General features: G+C 43.4%; 1 protein-coding gene across 2 annotated transcripts in view; it reads left to right on the forward strand.

The window, feature by feature from the left end:
- Positions 1–21,660, forward strand: part of HDAC6 (histone deacetylase 6) — a 222,430-nt gene that overhangs the window by 56,332 nt on the left and 144,438 nt on the right. For both annotated transcript variants that reach the window (XM_069209604.1, XM_069209603.1), the window contains exons 11-12: positions 6,296–6,422; positions 11,555–11,620. In XM_069209604.1, coding sequence (XP_069065705.1) covers positions 6,296–6,422; positions 11,555–11,620 — 193 coding nt within the window. The remainder of the gene's footprint in view (positions 1–6,295; positions 6,423–11,554; positions 11,621–21,660) is intronic.

Genomic DNA, 21,660 nt, shown 5'->3' on the forward strand with positions numbered 1-21,660 from the left:
TCATGACAAATATGTTCCGGGAATACATCCCAAAGCGGTTTTACTTCGGCATAGGCGGCATTCTGCAAGAGGTCGTCTAATCTCTGTAGGCATAAGTATTTTGCAAAGTCATTATCATCCTCAGTGAAGAGTAGACTACCTGAATGCTCTCGTCTTTATTCTTTTCCACCCAGGGGATACATTCCAACCAAGCCAGTCTCAACATAGCTTCATAAATACACGTGTACTTGAGCTGCACAATTGTACATACAACCTTCTAGTACTGATGATATTGATCCTTCTGCTACCATGTCTGCTTCAATGCAAAGGACACGAAGGCCAGTGTCTTGAAAGCGTTTTCCAAGAATGGACATGACATTGCAAATGGTGTGAAAGGTGCCATTCTAAGAATGATTCTGTCGTACGTTGCTTTATGTTTCCACATGATCTCAGTTGCTTTTGCGTAGAGAGCTTGATCAGTGACCACTACAGTTTTCACCAAAATCAGCTCTTACTGTTTCAAAATTTCAGAAACAGTTGTCAACTCCGTTGCAGGGGCATTAATGGTGGGCAAGTAGCCAATGGAATCCTCTGATACATTAACTAGGTCTCTAGTACTGATGTTAAATCCTGTCCAACTTGGTATGATCTGTGAAAGGCTCGCTTCTTGTCTTGTAACAACCCAGATTATGTTCTTATTTTGCCCAAGCTTCATTTGGGCAACACATCCTGGCATGGCTTCGGTACTTATCATCAGTGGCTGAGGCCCAACTCATTCACCAGAAACATACATGAACGATTCTTCAGTTTTTGTGGTGGTCAGAGTTCTTTGCTTTTGTTTCTCAATGCTTGGGAGAGGAGCTTTAAAAGGCTGCAGTCCATACAACTTGGGCTGCACAGGTATACTGGTGACTCAATGAAATGTCCCCTTACCAGTAAGAGTCTTTTCCAGCCTATCAATGTTATTTCATGGTAAGTTAGTGAAGACATGAAGCTTAATGTCGACTGGGAGAACAATTTGTTCATTTAAGGTAGCAGCAAGTTTCTGAAGGCACAAGGCAGTATCATTTTCCTCCGGTTGAAAGTATGACATCCCATATCCAAGTCTGTTTAGTGTGCAAATGATTTCAACATTGCTTGTCATCATTTTTACGGTGTATGGGAGGCACAATTGCTTGGGGGTGTTTCTGCTGGCCATTTGTGACTGCATATATAATATCCTGACTGAATGAGTGCATAAGTAAGGTGACCTTTTTGGACGGCTTTTTGTTTTCTGAATCTCCAGTCAGAAATCCTAATAGGAACCGTTTAAGGTAATAAGGTAAATGAATCTTTATCAACGTCTGATGGATGGATGGATGATATGGCCACGGTGTTGGTGTCCGGTTTGATTTAATCAATGTTTTTATGTACAATGATGTTTGAGCAATGATCTTGTTGAGGTTTGTTGCCTTAAATTTAAAACTAATAATTCTCTTTTCTAACTCTGGTTTTCTCTTACAATGTCCTGTAGCATGACCTTATCAGGTTGGCCAATCATTTTCCTTGGTTGTCTATGATTTTTTAGAGGCTGTCACCGAATTCAGAGCCCAATTTGCTTCTACTATGCTTCTTGGTTGATTCGTCTATTCCCTGTTTTCCTCTGCTTGTCATTCAGTGTGGCGTCACATATATTACCTCTGTTAGGAAAAATTACAGTTCCAATGAATTGAAGTAGTTCATCATATGCTTCATCTCCCATATTTTTGGAGTGATCATTGGTTTGAATGCTACACGCATGATCTTCCTCCTTTGCTTTAATCCTTGAATAGTTCCTATGACAAGATGCATGATAATGGGCTTCTGCAGCCACTATATCCCTACAACAAACTGCTAAGATCTTTGAATCACAATTAATGGTTGTACACTGAAAGCATTTTGTCAACTCTGAGCTCTGTGGCCTTGATTAATTTCTCAACGTTGATGTTGTCTTGTAGCATTTTATCTTTCCACAAAATATACATTCTTGAGCATACATGTTTGACTTTAATGATATTCTTCTATTTGAGTGTTTACTCGTGCACTCTCATTCCAGCATCATCACTGACACTTGCTTCAGCTTTTCGCTTAATAGTCTACAAATCTCTCTTCATAATAAACAGGCTCCTGCACTTGCTGTGGTAAAATATTTGGGAGCTGTGTTGTTTTCAACATTTCTCACAGTGTCTAACAGTGGAATGTGATTCCTCACTTGAGCTTCCTCTAACAAAGTTTTCCATGATGAGTAGTCCTGCGGGTTTGTCAGGGTAACTCCATGTTGGACATTTGACCATAAATTAATTATACATTGGGGATCAGAGGGACAGGATGTGCTTGTTTTAGTCTTCTTCATGATGCTGCATGATCATTCAGCACCAGCTCTAGAAAAATAAATTAATTAAAAATGTGTACATTTTACTTGTTGTACTTAATATAATCATAATTACTATGTAATTATCAATTTACATAGTCAGATTTACTGTAACTGTAATTTGCAATAATAAAATTCATAATAAAAATGATGAAAGCATTTCCATTTACATCAAGATTTCTTGAGAGTGGAGTGGTAACTCACAAAAGGCAAACAGTTATGACTTGCTATCACATGTTTTCCATCTCCAGGCGTCTATATCTTGCCAATAAATCATATTAGAACCCATCCCCCCAATTGGTACTAATACCACAGTTGGCTCAAGGCCTATTAATAAAAATAACTGCACTCTTCAGTTATTTTGCTTCTTATAAAGTAAAGCACCTTTCACAAAAATATCTGATGAGGTGACAACGAAGGAACAACCTGAGATTCACCACATGGGTGACAACAGACTTTCAACTGGATGAGCCTGCCTACCTCCAAGTCTTTTTTAAACAACCTGCAGGTGCCGCTCACTTTGTGGGCTTCATGTCAAGTGTTACTGTATAAAAAGATTTGCTATTCAGAAGTATGTGGGCTTCGTCAAATGGGCAAGACGATGACTATGTCTGATATTGCTAAGTGATCAGTAGATTGCATGACATTTGCCTTCCAAAAGGCCAAGAGAGACGGTTTCTGTATGGATTGCAACATATTAACCAAGAAGTTGAGCTGCAGCTTCTGCGTTCTTTGTAAATATATTCCTGGTAGATGCCTGCAGTGTGGCTATACAGAGGCCTGGGGGGACTTCTGCAGGTACCAGATCCGGGAATTGAGTGCAAAGGTACATAGCCTACTTGAACAGGTGCCCTGAGAAACAAATGTAATCTATCAATATTTTAGATCTGCACCTATCTCCCAGGGTCTTTGTGATTTTACTGTACTTGAGCAGCACGGGGGCTGTAAAAGATGCTAGTGCCAGGAAACAAGTTACTTACTTGTAAACCTAGAGTTCACCATAGGGTTCCTTTCTTAATGTGCAGTATATTCAAATAGTACTTGAATCAGTGAAAGATGCCAATGTTGGGCAACTCCATTTGCAGGTAGCTTATTTTTACTCTAATTCTCAAATGTCTGACTAGCGAAGCACAAAGGAATCTGCAGGCAGGTAAACAGGCCTCTCTCTGGAATAGCTTGATTGGACAAAATACTGTGCGCTCAATTTATTACATGAGCGTTTTATGATTTGGGTCCCAAGAGATTGTCTGTCATATATATCAATGAAGAAGATGATCACGAGATCTGTTTTGCTGCCTATAACCTTCCTCTTTAGGGAAGCTAACACCTCTCAATCTTCTGCAGTTGTGCTAAGACTTTTCATTGCAGTAGGAAACATCACCAATGGACTGTTTATTTTCATGATGGGATTTCATAATTGCAGATTACAATCTGAAGCAGTGCAGACTCATTCGTAGGTCAGTAAACAAATGTATGTAACCACAAACCTCCCTTCATCCCCCGATGAGTCTGCTGCAGTGACTCGATACACACAGATAAGCCTCTTTACGTACGCAAAGGTTCTGAGCTAGGAGTCAAAGACTGAATGTGAAAAGATACAAAACTTTTTACAGGTGATTTTAAAGTCGTCTGGGTGCAGTCTGGTGTGACAATACTATATTTTTCATCGTGATCATCATGATCAATGTGGCCAATGTATATCAGTAACATCTGACTTGTTTCAGTCTTTACCTATCGTGAAGGGATCATACATTCACGCTCACATGTCTGCTGCATTTGCATAGGAGCTGGCCCTTATGGTGCCCTAACTAGTGCGTTCTGGTACATGTTGTCTTCAAAACTGCCTTCTCTTATTTCATCTCAATCCTTGTGATTTAAGTGGTTGATTTACAGCACAACCTTTTGTGGCATGAAACTAGTATGTTGACAGACCTCATTTCCACGCTAATATAAAACAAAAGTTTGGAGAAGTAAGGCTCTGAGGAGATGTTGTCCCCTCTTAAAGTCAGGAATATCAAGTATAGTGCTTTAAAAAATGTAATTTATATTTTTTGTCTATTTAATTTAAAAGTAAGCATATTGGAAAAGCCCAATACATCTCACCTTTTAATTTGGCTAATGCTTTTTAGCTTCATCCCACCCTTCACCCCCCAAAAGCTCTTGCTCAGTGATGAGCGCATGGGCATGCATTATCGTGCATACACACATAACATGGTGGCCATTTTTGCTTTTTTAAATTTACCATTCCAAGATGGTCAGCACCCGTTTTGGAGCAGTTTATAAGAGGAAGAAAAAGAACAGGAAGCACATAAAAGCAAATTTACACATGAGAGCAGCCTGGTAGCAAATTGCAGTTGTTAGGCCCTTCTAAAAAGTAAAAAAAAAAAAAAAAAAAAAAAAAAAACAATGTAAAAAAGGATTGCAAGGGATGGGAGAGTAGTGATGGGAGCAGGAGAGCAAGCAAGGCTAGGGAAGCAAAGGGAGTTTTAAAAAGCAGGCCAAGCACAGCAGGGAACAGTTGGTAGTGTCAAAGGATAAGTTGACAGGTGAGCAAGCAACATGGAGAGTGTGGGGTGTAAAAGGGGAAGTAGCACAGAGGGGATCGGAAGAGAGCAAGAAAACATGCGCTTCCATAGAGTGCTAAAAGTATAAGTATTATAAGTATAAGTGTTTCTCTGAACGTAAGCAGTGGAAGGGTCCGAGTCATCCATCAAATGGTTAGTAAATATACCATGCTTCTGGGGAGGAGCTGACACAGAAGTGGACGTAAAACCATCAACTAAGTTGTTAATATTGTTGTTGTCCACAGTAGGTATTCCACAATAGGCAGCTGCTGATTTTGCCTTTGACTGGTCTTTCGCCTTTGCAGATCAGGAGTTTAAGTAAGGCAATAGGCGTCTGTTGGTCATGCGGGTATGATCAAAGAAATGGTATTTGATAGAACCGCTTACAAACATCCAGAAGAAATTTGGGTGCCTTGTACAACTCGCAGCAGTAAGTAAATAAACGATTCACATATAGATGTACCTTTTTCTTCTTTAGTATACTGAAGCTTCCAGCCTGGATACATTGACTGAATTTATATAGAGAGGGATGCCACTTCTTCACATTTTCTCATATTCTGTGGCTCCCAGCACAGCATATGTGAAAAGACAGCTGTACCCTCCCTGACGGGATGAATAAATGAAATTACAGGGAGTCAGGTCTCTTCTCTCCAAATATACCAATGCTCGCAGCAAGAGGTTGACTCTTCTATTCTCTGCTACCACCGCTCTCTTCAATGATGGAATACACATGGAGACAAATCTGCTATCTTCCATAGAACGTGAGGAACAGCTTCAGCAAATGGATATAAATGGTTAAGTATTTCAGTAAAGCAAAAATAAGTCTTGGCAGAGATGTGGCTGCACCTGGTCAGGCTTGTGGACCAGAGTGAATTGCGAGATCTGTGCAGTGCTACACAATGTGGGTTACTCTAGAACTCTAGTGCAAGCTGCTTTCAAAAGCAAGTCCACAGGGACAGCCATACATGTGTTCTGGTGATAAGAGATTTAAGAGATTCCATTTCCTGTTCATGAGGATTTAGAAATTTATATTTGTTGGGATTCAGAAGTTAGCCTTGTGCTTCAGAGGAATCGAGTGGTGGCTTTCATCATTTTGATCAGCTTTAATAAAGAAATAACTTTTGAATAACTCAGCTACAATAGTGATAACCTTTGAAACCTCGGTGCTTTTCAACTTGCTTATATCACTGTGTGGTATGATATTACACTGGCATGTTGTATCTCATGGAATAAGTAATGTTAGGCTTGCCTAATTGGATGAGAGGGAAGGATTCTCAAGCACTGTTTTAAATGTAGTTCCCTCCCTAAAGTCCACTAATATGTTTTACCTTTTTTTACCTCCCCATTTGATGATTCAATCCAGTGTACTTTACTTCTCCATTCACCGGTACGAACAGGGACACTTTTGGCCTCATTTGCCTGAGTCAGACAGTCATGCTGTGGGGGAAGGACGAGGTGAAGGCTTCACAATCAACGTTCCATGGAACAAGGTAGGAATGGCTTTACTTAAGCCTGTTTTTACTGTAGCACTCTCCAATTCCATTTGTCCTTCTAGAAACACATTGAAATTAATAGCAATGGGGAACTTAGTCAGTGCACGTTATTCAATTTAAATTTTGCACAGGCTATAACTAGGACTTTAAAATGTGCCCCTTAAAGATATATATTACCCAAATAGTGCAGTAGCAATTATTGTAAAAGCAATGATAACCGACTCATAAAAATATGCTCTACAATTTTGAAATTGTGACCACCGTTTTGTTACAAAGAAAGGTTATTGGGCATAACCCTCTATTGAGGATATGGTCAGCTACAAGACTTTGAGAAGCTAGATGTTGACCAGAGTTGAATTAAGATGAAAATGTGAATTCAATTCTATGTGTTGGATTTTATGTGTGTAATGTTTTATGTTGTAGATTTTTCTTTTTTTGTATTTTGTTGATATTCACCAGTGAGTTATTGTCTGCCTTGAATATAATTATTTACAATAAATTTTGGATAATAATTGATCCATAAAGACAGTATTGAGCACTCTGATTTAAAAATATTGATTCAATTGATCCCTACCTTCTAACCACTTTTTTGTTGATAGTTTGCTATATAACCCAGGTCAGGTAGGGTAATTGGGTTTCTTCTTTTCAATATAATGTTAGGACAGCATTTGGCAGGAGCTTATCATATCCTGCCTTTATATCTCCATTTAGCCCATTCTGGACTCTTATTAGAATGTATTCTTTCTAAAAGAATTGTCTTTGTGCATGGAGTAGTACGCAGTGGTTTCAAGCACCAATCATACTCCGCCACGAGAAGCAAACCCTTTGCTTGCACACATTTTCACTGAAGACACGGAGAAAGAGCTGACAGTAAAGACCTAAGAGTCTTGCCAGGGAGAAAAAGGGACATCGCAAAAATGGACCCACCTTTGAGGGCCCCAAAGGGAAGGCAGTGCGGAATGAGCTGCCTAACGAGGTCCCACAAGATTGCTTGCAGACCTTTCCTAAAGAAATCAAAACTAAGCTGAGATTAAGCCTGCATTAACCCGAGGATGCGTGCCTTCAGCCACTATGGGGGCAGTGACAGAGTTTAAGGCAGATTACATGGCTTAAAACGCGTGGTAGAAGGAGGAGCAAGAGCAACTGTAAACAATGATTCTGGCACTGGACCAACTGAATATGTGGATATTGAATTGCAGTCCAAACAGGAAGATCTTGAAAACCGCTTCTGATGAAACATTAGAATTATGGGTCTACCAAGAGCAGTGATGGGAGGTAATATCCCGCAATACATCATGAATCTTCTGCAGGGCATTGAAGTCCTTTTAGAGGCTCCATCAGTCAAGCTAGACTGTACACCTATAGTAAAATATCTAGGACTATATATAGACACGTCTCTATATATCCTAACAAGGATGCACTTCTTTGAAGACAAGGAGCAAATACTACCACCTGCTTGAACAAAAGAAGTGATTGTCCGCAAGGGGCGCGAAGTCTAGTCAGTACCTCGCCACATAAACACTGCAGAAACTAGAGCTTTTTGCCCTGTGACCGAGTTCCTTCAAGAGCAGCGTAGCCCATACCAGTGCTGACACACTTTCCTTATAATGTTAATGTGGAAATGACAATAAAGAGCAGTCCATTAGCTCAACAGTTCAAAAAGCATCTTGGGCCTAGAAAAATATGAGAAAAGGTAGGATGTTGAGTCAGACACCCCTGGAAAGAAAGCACTAGCCCCCTTTGGCAAAGAGCCCTCAAAGAGGGAGAGCTGATAAATCCACCAGGTGTCTCGGGTATAAAAAAAGAGGTGGTGTACTTCATTACCTAATGAAAAAGGGATTGGGTGAAAGAGAGCAAAGAGCTGGGCGAGAGCCCTCCTGACAAGAAAGAAAATCCCTAAACCTGGGAGACAGCAGTGTTAAATCAAAGACCGCACTCAGTGGTGAGGATCACTTGGTGGGATGATGATAAAGGCCTAGGTGGCAAGCTGATCCGCATGACATTTAGATGGGCTATAAATAAGATATTGTTTATCATCTTTGATAAGGGGGGGAGGTTGAAGTTTATACCGTGTGGTGGGGGTGGATGGGGGTGCTAGGAGGCTTGAAACACGTGCTTGTTAGTCCCTGTTGGCCCTGATTGTGAATTTGTTGAGGTGACAGAAAAGTGTACAGATACTGAATGGTGGTGGATCCACTCTACTGGCCAAAGCAGACAAATGTAGACTAACACCATTACGATGCACTCAAACTCTTATCCTTAAATATAAAGGAGTTAATTTCCCATAACAAAAGACAACAACTGTGAGACTATATAAGGAAGCATGACAGGATGTCATCTTCCTACAGGAGACCCACCTACTGCTGAGGGACCAGTTCCAAATGAAGCATAAACTCTAACCACATCAATATTGGGCAGAGGCAGAGATGAAGGCAGCAGGGGTGGCATCCTTTACAAAATGTGGCAGAGGGTGGACCGAGTTTAAAAGAGAAAAGGAAGGAGTCCTACCTTTGGGTACAACTCACACTTCACCTTATAAAAATATGCGCCCCCTGTTACCTCTCAAAAGTGTTTTTGTATGGTACTTCTGTGGGCCGTACTCAAAAGAAATGGAAGGACTGTGGTTTGTGGGTGGATACTTTAACCTAGTGTGGGACCTGTACTTCAATAGGTGTCAAATACCTTCCTCGAGCACAGGAGCTTTGTCACAGACACAAAAGATCAAATGACAGACTTAGCTCTCTCATATGGCTCTAGATATCAGCACACAGAAGAGTTTAACTACTCATTTTGATCCCATGTTCACTCCACATGAACCTGTGATAGCCATTACTTCTTTTCCAGTCCCTTCATGACTCAGTAATGTAAGTAAATATCTGACATATCATTTTCCCATCATTCACATGTGGAAATGTTCTGGGAGTTTGGGGAGAGCAACTTCATGTTGGGTAGAGGAGAATGAGGACCAGTATGTTTAGGGACGTGGACCTTAAACCAGAAATGGCAAAAAAAAGAGAAAACGCTGAATAATTCAGAATCAATTGGGAATTGCGCGTACTATAATCTGGGAAACCTTTAAAGTGGCTGTGAGGGTGACCGCTATAGGCATTGTGACAGAAAGGATAAGAAAGAAGAGATAAAAGATCTGGAATTGGCATGATCACAAGGCATTTGATTGCACTGCTGAATTTGCTAAGAAAGCAGAGGACGAATAGGGCAGAGACCTCTATATTATTCTTGGGACAGAAATGTATTGAATGGGAGAATAATGTGGGAACACCTCTGGCCAAAAGGATAAAGTTAAAAAAAAAACTATAGTAGAAAAGAGAAAGTAGTTTAAGGAGCACAACCAGGTGTAACTTCTCTGAATATCTAATCATAACACTAATGAACCGGTATACTCTAGAAGAAAGGAAGTACCTTGAGTATTCCTGCGCCTCTGGATGTTTTGTGTAAGTACTCCCACACTGTGGCATACAACATTTTAGTAGTAGAAACATGTTTTGTAACAAGGGTGTAATCCTTCACTTACACTGGGCAGCATGCTTTGTCTTCAGGGTTAATCTTTAGTCAGTATCATCTCTGGGTTTAAAAGGTAATAGCTGATGATTAAACTGTCATCCCGTAGATTTAAAAACATCTCAGTAGAACATTACATTGTAAACTCACCCTGCTTCCAAAACTCAGTCGGCCATCCTTGACCTCATGTGTGTTTATGATCTATCTTTGTTACTTTGTGTTTCATTTTTTAAGCCCCCTCACGACCTCTGCGCCTCTGATGTGTACCTGTTTTTATCAGCACCTGTTTTTTGTGGTTTAGTCTTTATACATGTCTGTAACAGCCTGGCTACTTTGATACAGCACAATTGATTTATTTCATATATAGTGAACGACTTGTTTTTCTGAAGGAAGCGATCTCCTGGAGAGGAGATATTTGTACTCGCTTCTTATTGAAGGATTGATGTGCTCCAGATTTCTCACTTAGGAACCATTGTTTTATATATAGCATATGTAACTCGAGGTCTGAGGAGCATAGCATAGCCCTGTGCCTTTTTACTATCATCCTAGAGGTAGGTGGGTTCACCCAGAGTACTTGGAGGTTTTTTTACAAGCACATAAAAAAAAAACTCTAAACACTGATGAGCTCCCGTAATGCCAAGATGGGTTTGGCAGAGGAGAATGCTGGTTCATTGGCTTTGTGTACGTCACAATTAAATGTCAGCGGGCCAAAGCACAAATAGCTAAAATATGAAAAAAGGATGGCACTTGGGTGGTTCAGGAACAAGATAATCAGGAGACTTTAAGTCCAAGTGTTCTCAAGGACCAGAGAGACCAGAGGACATTCAGGCTCACAAATAAGAGATTGCATGCTAGGTGTGCCACCTGCCAAGTGCGCCTTATGTTAACTGAAGCCTTTGTGTGCACTTGAGGGAGGAGGACACAGTTTATCGTACTACTTACCATGGCAATTCAGAAGCATGCCAATTTATGAAGTAACCAATGTTGGAGAAGTTGTTACCTTTAAGTACATTTTTCCAGTGTTGGTATCTTTTATAGGTTTGAATGCAACCCTCTTGTCTGTGATAGTTTTGAAGTTGACCTCGATGGAGAGAGGGGTATTCGCTTTTCCATCTCAGGTGATGAATTTTGCTCACAATGAAATGGATAGACTTTACACTCTAATGCATTAAATGCTTGTCTCTTACTCTGACAGAATAAATGTATCAGTAAATCCTAGCCCAGTAATGGGAACTAGTTCAAAATCATGTCAATTTTTGAAAGACAGCAGTCCTGGAAAACTCTGATTACAGGTATGTGGCTATTCCCTGGTTTCCTCAAGCTGCGCATAGCAGACGTCCTTCGTTTGGTCACGCACCATTGGGGATTGGAACAAAAGCTAACCCTTTAATTGTGTCAGTCCTTTCAGAGTTGTATGAGACAATAGGGATTCAAATTATTACATATTGGGTCCTTCAGGCAGTAGGGAAAAACATAATGTCTGAGCTGAGCCAAGGACTTAAAGCTTCATCCTTTACCTCTAAATACTCATTCACATTTCCTCCTCATATCTTGCCTGATGCCGAGTGTCCCTATCATGTTTCATCCTCTGCCTTATGTTTCCTTCTCAGACTGGTATGGGTGATGCAGATTACATTGCTGCTTTCCTTCACCTCCTCCTGCCCATTGCCCTTGAGGTAAGCTGTATTCTTGCAGTGCATTTTTATAAATTATAAATAGACTTTGGTTGCTCAGCAGTGTGCATTCAGTTCTTTGATGCATTGTCTTTCATTTTACCTTATGATGCTCTGTTAATGGTGGTCATTCTGTTGTCTTTTTATGCCTTTTTTTCTCCCTCTTTCTGGCATTGGTCAGGAAGATGTAATTTTATGTGCAGTTTCTGCTTAGTCATTTTGATGGATAATTCTAATAACAGATTCCTCATTTGTGAATACTCCCCAAACTCTAGACCGGATCCGAAAACTGTTTCCAGCAATGCTCTGACATGCCACTAGGTGTGCTGTGCAGCTTGGCGCTTTACAACCAGAAAGTGACAGAGTGTATTAGCATATAAGTGCTACCCCTGTGTGCTGACATCAGATACTTTCTTTTCATGCCTTCTTATTTTGATGAGGATTGGATCCTGAAACTTTTCCAGCAAAGCTCATATAGGCCACTAGATGGTGCTATGTGGCTTACGGCTAGCTCTGTACAGCAAGAAAGTGACAGTATGCTAACATAATTCTTGTACTCTGACATCAGTTAGTTTCTTTCCTTGCCTTTCAATGCAGTTGCAGAGATCTGCTCTAAAATTCAGCCTAACAACTAAACAGGTTCCAGTGTGCTAGGAAACAATGTTACCTCCTAAAACTAGAGGTTATAACTGTACTGTGATTGTGCAGATCTGTGACCAACATCTGTTTTCTACAATGTGTGTCTATGATATTTAGCTTTGGACACAAAAGGTCGAGCTATAATTAGGCCCTCATGCATCTGGAGATGATCTGGGCTCAAGAAGCAGAGTTGTACATTGCCAAACATAAGTAGTAGTCACTGCCTTGGGTAGTAGGATTCTCCAGGGCTTGGACTGAGTCCCGCTCCCTGAGAGGTTCCCACGAGAAGTCAGCTTTGTGGTGAAGGTCTACCAATAAGACCCAATAGAATTCAAAACACAGAATATGCAAAGCTGGACACAACACCATCCCACCAAGGAAAAGTCAAGAAGTCATCACGATGGCAAGTCGCAGAGCAAATTCCCCAACTGATCCTGGTGCGCCCGACTTTCCTGGACTATCAGCGACTCCACAGTAAATCGAGGCCATAAGAAAGTCCATGCTGTAGATTGTCTGCAGTGCCATCTGACCCCATGCAATCCATTCAGGTTGCTGTAGTGACTCCTGAAGATACATCTACTCTGGCTCACAGATCCGCACTGGGTCGTTTCTCGTTGATGCTTGTATCAATGCCACTGATGCTGGAAGAGGTACTGATGCCGATTCCAGTGTGCGATCCCAAAAGAACTTTAACCCAATATCAACCAATGTCACGCTACAAAATTGCTAAAGCACAACCAATCAACATTCAGCGTGACTCTGTACCAATGCCTCTTGCAGGGGGGGGTGCACCAGCTTGGCTCTGAATGTGCTCAAGGTACCACACCAGAGGGAGATGATGGTGATTGGGGGGGGAGGGATTGTGATCATACTCCTGCCTATGGTGTCGTTTTTTACAGTGACTCACAAGATTTGAGAGTGCTTCACATTTCCTCAATAGAGGGCTGGGCTTGCTACTTAAACCACCATTAGAAGAGACTGCATCATTTGCAGTAGTAGTTCGATGGGCAGCTGAGGCCCGGAATTGCGGCTTTCTTCGCTCAAGACCACGACTAAGATCCTTACGAAATGTTTTCAGCCTGCACCAAGCATTACTGAACCTTGCTTCCCACTGACAAGGCCCTCAGTGATACCTTGTTTAAGCCCTGTTCTTATCCTCCATTAAATAGACAGATGTTCATGCTTACAGACCAATGTGCAAGCCTCTGATAGATTTGCCCTTTGATGGGTCATGTCTTGCTGGTAATGAGGCTGAGAGACATGGCACACTCCCTGGGTCTCTTGACCTATGCCAAGCAGTTCCTGCATCAGTTCAGAAACTATTCCTAGGTGACAGTTGCCCCAAGTGCTGTTGTAGTCATCCTAGTCCTTTAGAGACTGAGGACGCGGGTCTGGCAGGCAGCTCACAGGCCGGAAGGGGCACCAGTCCTCCCAATCCATTTCATTGTGGCAACAGACACCAGGCCTATTTAATTTTCCGTTAACGGTGCACACCTATCTTGTGGGAAGGTCATGATTCGACATTTCTTCCTGTGTTTGGTGATCCATCACGTTCAACACAAGGGTCATACAGTTCATTACTGCTGTGCTCTACACCTTTTTGTTACCACCAAGTCTTTGCTCCACATCAGACTGGCTTTCAGAGGTGCACCTCTCCATTCTAAAACAAAAACTCTAATAGAGGTGCTCTCTAGAAGTGCTACCTGTACTCTGAAATGACTGCTACTCTTGTTATTTCCTTGAGCTGAAAAAGAACAGAGGCTTCTGGCCTATATTAGACCTGCGTTCACCAAATGCCTTCATGCGGAAGGACAAGTTCAGAAACCTCATGCTTGACAGCTGTTGGCTTGGAGGGCTGGGTGGTGTCCTCTTTTCTGTAGGATGTGTATTTTCATTTTCCCGTCCTGCAGTCCTACAGAGGTTACTTGCAGTTCAAGAACAGGCAGGAGCATTTTCAGTTTGCAGGACTTCCCTTCAGCCTTACAATGCCCCTCTGTTGATTTCAATGGTTGTTGTATACCTTCGGAAGTTGAAGACCCTGGGTGAATCTCTTGATATCATACGTGTTCCCGATCATTGAGCCAAAGTCACACCAGACTTATTCATAAAGACTCCTTTTCATTGATGCTATTTTGAATACAGTGCAGATCCAGGCATTCTATCCATTACGAGTCCAAGAGATACTGGCTATGATCCCGAAGTTTCAGCCTCGGTCCTGAATCCCTGTGAGAGCAACTCTGAACCTTCATGGTCTCTTAGCCTCTTTCATCTTCCTATTAGACTGTGACTGTGTGTACCTGTGGAGTTGGTTGGAGTCTCAGAGTATTTTCCTGGACCCAAATCATTTGGCGGGATCCTTGAATGTCAGAATGGAGACACTAGACAGGGTACATGTAGCAGATCAAAAATGGCATTTACATCCAGAGCGTAAGGAGAACCCAAGCTGAATCTTTTCACCACAGTCGAGAACGCACAATTTCAAAATTTTGCACTTGGAAGTTTCTGCAAGAATCCTCACAGCAGATTTCATTCTGGCTGGAGTGAAACACTGGACTCCTCCTGTAAGCCTTCCACCCCGGTCCCATGTTATGAAAAATGTCAGGCGTGACTAGGTCCAAGTCAATCTAGTGGCTCTGTATTTGGCCAGGAGAGTGTGGGACCCAGAACTTCAGCATCTGCTTGTTCGATTAGGCTACTACTTAATTAGGATCTTCTGCTGCAGCAACAAGACAGGGCCCGTCACCCAAATCTGCACAATCTACAACCTCATGTGTGGAGCTTGAGCAGCAGCATTTGACTGTATTTGATCTGCGGGCAGCATTTCAATCCTTTATTGTAAATAAGTGGGTCTTTATTGGGCCAAAAACAAACAGTCATATGTAGCACACAATGGAAGCAAAGAAGTGTATAAAAAATAAAGGCTGAGGCGCAACTTGGGTTTGGGTGCATGCGGAAGGGCTGGCCGCAGGGCCAGGCCCAGCGATCAACCCCCACTGCACACGGCCTTTGGCCATGCGGAGCAGTGGTTATATAACCCGCCCCAATAAAACAAACATCGAAGTCCACTGAAAAAAACTAAGTTTCTGATGGATACAACTACCTGTGGATTCCTCACCTTATGAATTCTCCCAATGCGCCAGCATTTGATGGAAAATCTTCTTCCCAGCTCTCCACGTAGACGAGGACGTCACAATTGCACGGCTCTGCACGCGACTCCGTCTGACGTCCCCATGGCAAGAAGAGGTCCTTGCCGGCGTGCTGACGTCAGTTCCCTTTTTTCCGTGCCTTCAGCGCTAACGGTTTTCTCCTAGCTCGTTCTTCTGTTTCAAAAGTGTCCTTTTTGTCTCTGTTTACAATGACTCCTACAAAAAAAGTCAGGGTTTAAACCTGTTGGGAGTGCGGGGGTCGTATGTTGGTCACGGACCCTCACGATGACTAAGTTCAGAGCATGATGTAGACAAGTGTGTGTCCTGCCAAAGCATGAATCCGAAGGCCCTGAAAGAGAGAGAAGTCAATCTGGCTAAGGCGATACAGGGGCACAGAGGTCATCGGAGATCATCTTCACATACCTGTTCGAAGAAGCATAAGAAGCGGCGCTGACACAACTCTCAGCGTCGTTTGGCTAGAGGTCGTTCACGATCCTAGTCTCCATCTAGACGGCGTCCTACAGTGACTCCAGAGCCTCAAAGCCCTCAGGCTTCTCCGTCGCATCGGTCTTCGAGGTGGTTGCACCCCAAGAGAGTCCTCGCTTTTCACCTGGGGTGCAGGGTTCTGATGCCCAGCCGGCGCAAGTGCCGCAGGAAGATCAGCGGTATCCTGCCTTCCCTGCTCCAGGAGCAGATCTGGCGGCATTTTTGAATGTCATGTTTAACATGTTTAATGCTATGGCCCCTGCTGGTGCACCGGCTGGTCCTGTGGTTACCTTGGCATTCTCATTGGGCTCTCCAGCCCCTTATAAGTCGGTGCCGTTCATGCCTTTTTATCTGGCTGAGGTGGTTGAGATCTTCTGGCTTTTCTACAGATGTCCAGACCACTCTATTGGACCTGCTTTTCGACGGAGAAACGGTGTTTGGAGCCAAGGCTGACTCTGCCTTAGAGCACTTCAAGAACATTAGGGCCACAGCAAAGTCTTTGAGTCTGCAGGCTTCCACTACTACCCCTTTCAGCTTCTTTCAGAGGTTCGGGGGTTTGGGCATGGAGCTGTTTATCGTGGCAGACCCCAGTCTACAGTCCCAACAGCCTGCCAGCCTCCCATATAGATCCTTTAGAGGGCGGGGGAGAGTTCAGACAAGGGGGGCCACCCAGCAGCACCCTGCATCATCCTCTTCCTCTGGGGGACAACATCAAGGGAAGCAGCCCTAGTTTTCTACCCAATTTGAGTCACACTTCTCCTGTAGGGGGAAGGTTATGTCTTTTTCTCCGCGAGTGGGAGTCAGCCACATCAGACTCCCGGGTTCTAAATATTGTGAGAAAAGGATATGCCCTTCCTTTTCGTGAGTTTTCCCCACTCCCATCCCTCCCCATCCTGAACAAAGCGAAGAAGACCATCTCCTGTTATTGCAGCAGGAGGTTCAAATCCTGTTATCAAAAGGCGCAGTGAAGTTGGTTCCAGGGCAGGAAAGATTCAGGGTTGTTATTCAAGATATTTCCTGATCCCCAAGAAGGATGGTCAATTGAGACCTATCCTTGATCTGAGGATTTTAAATTGGTTCCTCAAGGAGGAGAAATTCAAGATGCTGACTCTTGCGCAGGTGCTTCTGGCGTTGAACAAAGAGGATTGGATGGTGTCTGTCGACTTGCAGGATGCTTACTTTCATATCCCTAGTCTCAAGTTGCACAGGAAGCATCTCCGGTTTGTGGTGGGGTCGCAACACTACCAGTTTGCGTTCCTTCAGTTTGGTCTTACTTCAGCACCTCTAGTCTTCACAAAGGTGATGGTGGTGGTTACAGAAAGTCTCCGGAGGAAGGGAATATTGGTATTCCCTTACCTGGACAATTGGTTGATCAAAGCCAAGTCTCCAGAGCTCATGCTGCATCACCTGCAAATCACAAACTCAGTTGTTGTTCACGCAGGGGGTTTCGATAAACCTGCCCAAGTCTCACCTGGAGCCCTCTCAGCGCCTCCTGCTCATAGGGGCAGTACTGGATACAACATTGACTAGGGCCTATCCTCCGCCTCAGCAGATTCAGGACATTGAGGCGATCATTCCAATGATTCAAAATGGAGCAGTTGTTCCAGACCTCAAGGCCCTACGTCTGATCGGTCTGTTCGCTTCTTGCATTCTGTTGGTCATTCATGCACACTTGCACACGAGGGCTCTTCAGTGGTGCCTCTGCAGGCAGTGGTTTCAACACAAAGGGGATCTCGAGGAGTCGATAACGATCTCCAGAGACGCTGCAGTGGATCCGCGATGGTGGGCTGTGGGCGGCAACCTTTCCCAAGGAAGGCCGTTTTCACTGCCGCTTCCGGTGGCTACGGTCATTACGGATGCTTCCACTCTAGTGTGGGGAGCTCATCTGGGGGACCTGGAGATCAAAGGTCTTTGGTCTCCAGTGGAACAGACTTTTCATATCAATCTTTTGGAATTGCGGGCGATACGTCTGGCTCTCAAGGCCTCCTCTGTCCCTTCGCGGTCAGTCAGTGCAAGTCTTGACGGACAGCACTACCGCGATGTGGTACATCAACAAGCAGGGAGAAGTAGGATTGTACCTTCTCTGCAGAGAGGCTCTGCGGCTCTGGTCCTGAGCTCAGGACCATCAGATTTGCTTGGTAGCAAATCATCTGGCCAGAGTTCTCAACGTACGTGCAGACAGTCTCAGTCGGCATTTCTCGATTGATCACGAGTGGTGTCTCAAATCAGACCTGACCCTTTACATCTTTTGAATGTGGGGTTTTCCGCAGATAGACCTATTTGCCACTCGGGAGAATGCGCATTGCCCGTCATTCTGCAGCCTCCAGTATCCGGTGCAAGGAGCTTTGGGGGACGCATTTCAGATGTCTTGGTACGACCAGTTGCTTTACGCGTTTCCTCCCATACCCTTGATTGCTCGGGTTCTGAGGAAGATTCGCCAACATCTGCTCAAGTCATTGTAATTGCTCCGGATTGGCTGCGAAGGGTGTGGTACACGGACCTTCTCCAACTCTCACTGTCCCCTCTGCTCCGTCTCCCTCTCAGGGCAGATCTCCTCTCGCAGGGGCAGCTTCTACAACCCCACCTTCAGAGCCTGCACCTACATGCCTGGAGATTGAACGGGGCAATCTGAGTTCTTTCTCTCTCCCACCAGAGGTAGTGGATGTTATTTTATCGGCCAGGCGACACTCCACTAAGACTGTTTATGCCAGCAGATGGGAAAAATTTGTGGCTTTGTGTGAAGAGAAACAAATTGATCCCTTGAGAGCCCATCTGTCTGATGTTCTGTTGTTTGCTTTAACTTTAGCACAGAAGGGTTGTGCAGTTGCGACTGTCAAAGGCTATTTGTTGGCACTGTCAGCCTTTCTATGCCTTCCGGATCAACCATCCTTGTTCAAATCACCTATTGTTGTTAGGTTCTTGAAAGGTTTAACAAATACATTTCCTCCCACTCCATTTCTTATGCCTCAGTGGGATTTAAATCTGGTTTTGACTTTTTTAATGGGTTCACCGTTTGAACCTATGCATTCTTGTCCTTTAAGATTATTGGTCTTTAAGACCATTTTCCTTATAGCCATTACGTCTGAGTGAGCTTCAGGCCCTTAGTGTCAAACCTCCCTTTACGTCATTCTTTGCTGATAAAGTGTTGCTGAAAACCAGGGTGGCTTTCCTTCCTAAAGTCTATTACCCTTTCATCTTTCTACCCTCCTCCTCATCCTTCAAAAGAGGAAGAAAGACTCCATCGCTTGGACCCCAGAAGGGCTCTCAGTTTCTATATTGAGAGAACAAAGGACTTTCGGTTGGATGACCAACTCTTTGTTCGATATGTGGGAAAGATGAAGGGCAGAGCTGTGCATAACAGAACAATATCCAGGTGGGTCATTCTTTGTATTAAGATCTGTTATTCGTTAACAAAGAAGATTACTCTTGAGGATATTACAGCTCATTCTACCAGGGCTAAGGCTGCCACTTCAGCTTTGGCTAGGGGTGTTCCAGTGGTAGATATTTGTAAAGCGGCAACTTGGGCTTCAATTTATACTTTTGCGAAGCACTGCTGCTTGGATTCGGAAGTCAGGAGGGATGGCCATTTTGCACGTTCTGTGTTGTAGTGTTTCTGGGTGTGACTAATCAGGCACCAACCTCAGAGTGCGGTACTGCTTTGGGACTCTATTCATAAGGTGAGGAATCCACAGGTAGTTGTATCCATCAGAAGAACAAGTTACGTACCTCCGGTAACACTTTTTCTGGTGGATACACTAGCTACCTGTGGATTCCTCACAGCACCGCCCGCCTCCGGATTGCCTGTATGGTCATACCAAGACTTTTGTATTATAAGTGTATGTATGTTTTTGATTAATTTTCATATACATAATTTTTGTATTTATGTTACATCAATATGGTTATATGTATGTATGTATTTATTTGGGCTATCGTGAGGTTGGTTTTCACCTGTTCGCCTCAAAGACACGTAAAAAAGGGGGAAACTGACTTCAGCATGCCGGCGAGGACCTCTTATTGCCACGGTGACGTCAGACAGAGTCGCGTGCAGAGCCGTGCAATTGTGACGTCCTCGTCGACGTGGAGAGCTGGGTGGAAGATTTTCTGGCGAATGATGGTGCATTGGGAGAATTCATAAGGTGAGGAATCCACAGGTAGCTAGCGTATCCACCAGAAAAAACTTTACCGAAGGTAAGTAACTTGTTCTACAGGGACGTTGGAGTTAAATTGATGCTTTACCCATACAAAACCAGAGAAATTCAACATTTATAGTTATACTTATCTGAAGAAACTATAACTCGTGCCAGAAAGTAACTTTAAGCAACAAGTGATAGTTTTTTAACATAAGTATAACTATACCTGTTGAATTTTTATGGTTTTGTATAGTAAAACGTCAATTTAAGTATAAGAGCCCTGTAACCTTTTTTTGTTGTTTTTTTTTGTGAAAAAAAACATTGATGTATTTTTTTTTTTACACATTGATGAAAATCCAATTCTTCCACCAGCTGCAACCCCTTGCGCATATTCACAGCATAAATTGTCGTGGGAGAAAATGACAGTAGGCCAGATAGTTCTTTTAAAAATGTATTCATGAGTGCTTCTCCCCACAAGTGAAGAAAAAAGTGTCAACGCTTTTCGGCTGCTGCCTTACACACACATAGATGTGTATATATATAACAGTCTAACAATGGAGTCGATGCCCATGCGCAATGGAACTGAAAAGTAGTCACTCGATCTCGTGACTCAAAAAGACTTCTTCGAAGAAAAAAAAAAACTTGTAACACTCTGAGCCCAACACTAGATGTCAGAATCCATATGCACAGCATGTGAATCTGCAGCAGACCATGCCACGAACAGATGTACACTGGATAAGTGTAATTTTCCATCTCTCTCTCTCTCTATATATATATATATATATATATATATGTTCGATGGCATGTGTAGCTGCAGATACACATGCTTTGCACATCCCGCCATCTAGTGTTGGGCTCGGAGTGTTACAAGTTGTTTTTCTTCGAAGAAGTCTTTTCGAGTCACGAGATCGAGGGACTCCTCCCCTTTCGGCTCCATTGCGTATGGGCGTTGACTCCATCTTAGATTGTTTTCTTTCCGCCATCGGGTTCGGACGTGTTCCTTTTCGCTCCGCGTTTCGGTTCGGAAAGTTAGTGAAAATCTCAGAAAATTCGACAGTATTGTTTGCGTTCAGTATCGGGTTAGTTACAACAGATCGACACCGAATTTTGAAGCGCTCCGGCGGCCCTTCGGGGTTTTCGATTCCCCGGCGGGGCCTGGTCGGCCCGACCACGTGCGTCTTTAAGGCTAATGGAACGGACCCCATTCCGCTTCTGCCCCGAATGTCACAACAAGTATCCTTATACAGATCAGCATCTGGTCTGTAATTTGTGTTTGTCTCCAGAACACAAGGAGGATACCTGTGAGGCCTGTCAAGCGTTTCGGTCCAGGAAGACCTTAAGGGACCGAAGAGCAAGAAGACTACAGATGGCGTCGGTGCCGACAGGACAAAAACACATGGAGGAAGAAGAGGAAACCTTCTCCATCGAGGATTCGGACTCAGAAGAGGTCGATCCTGAACAGACGCCGAAAACCGTGAGTAAGACGTCGATACACAAAACTCACGCAAAGACTACTAAAGCCCAGGGCACGCCACCGCCGGCAGGCCATGGCTTAACCCGAAAAATAGGTGACCGAGCATCGGCACCGAAAAAGGGCATGCATGTGTCGAAGTCATCCGACTCCGGTCGAGATACTGGCACA

Source organism: Pleurodeles waltl, chromosome 10, assembly GCF_031143425.1.
Source record: "Pleurodeles waltl isolate 20211129_DDA chromosome 10, aPleWal1.hap1.20221129, whole genome shotgun sequence".
Taxonomy (NCBI): Eukaryota; Metazoa; Chordata; class Amphibia; order Caudata; family Salamandridae; genus Pleurodeles; species Pleurodeles waltl.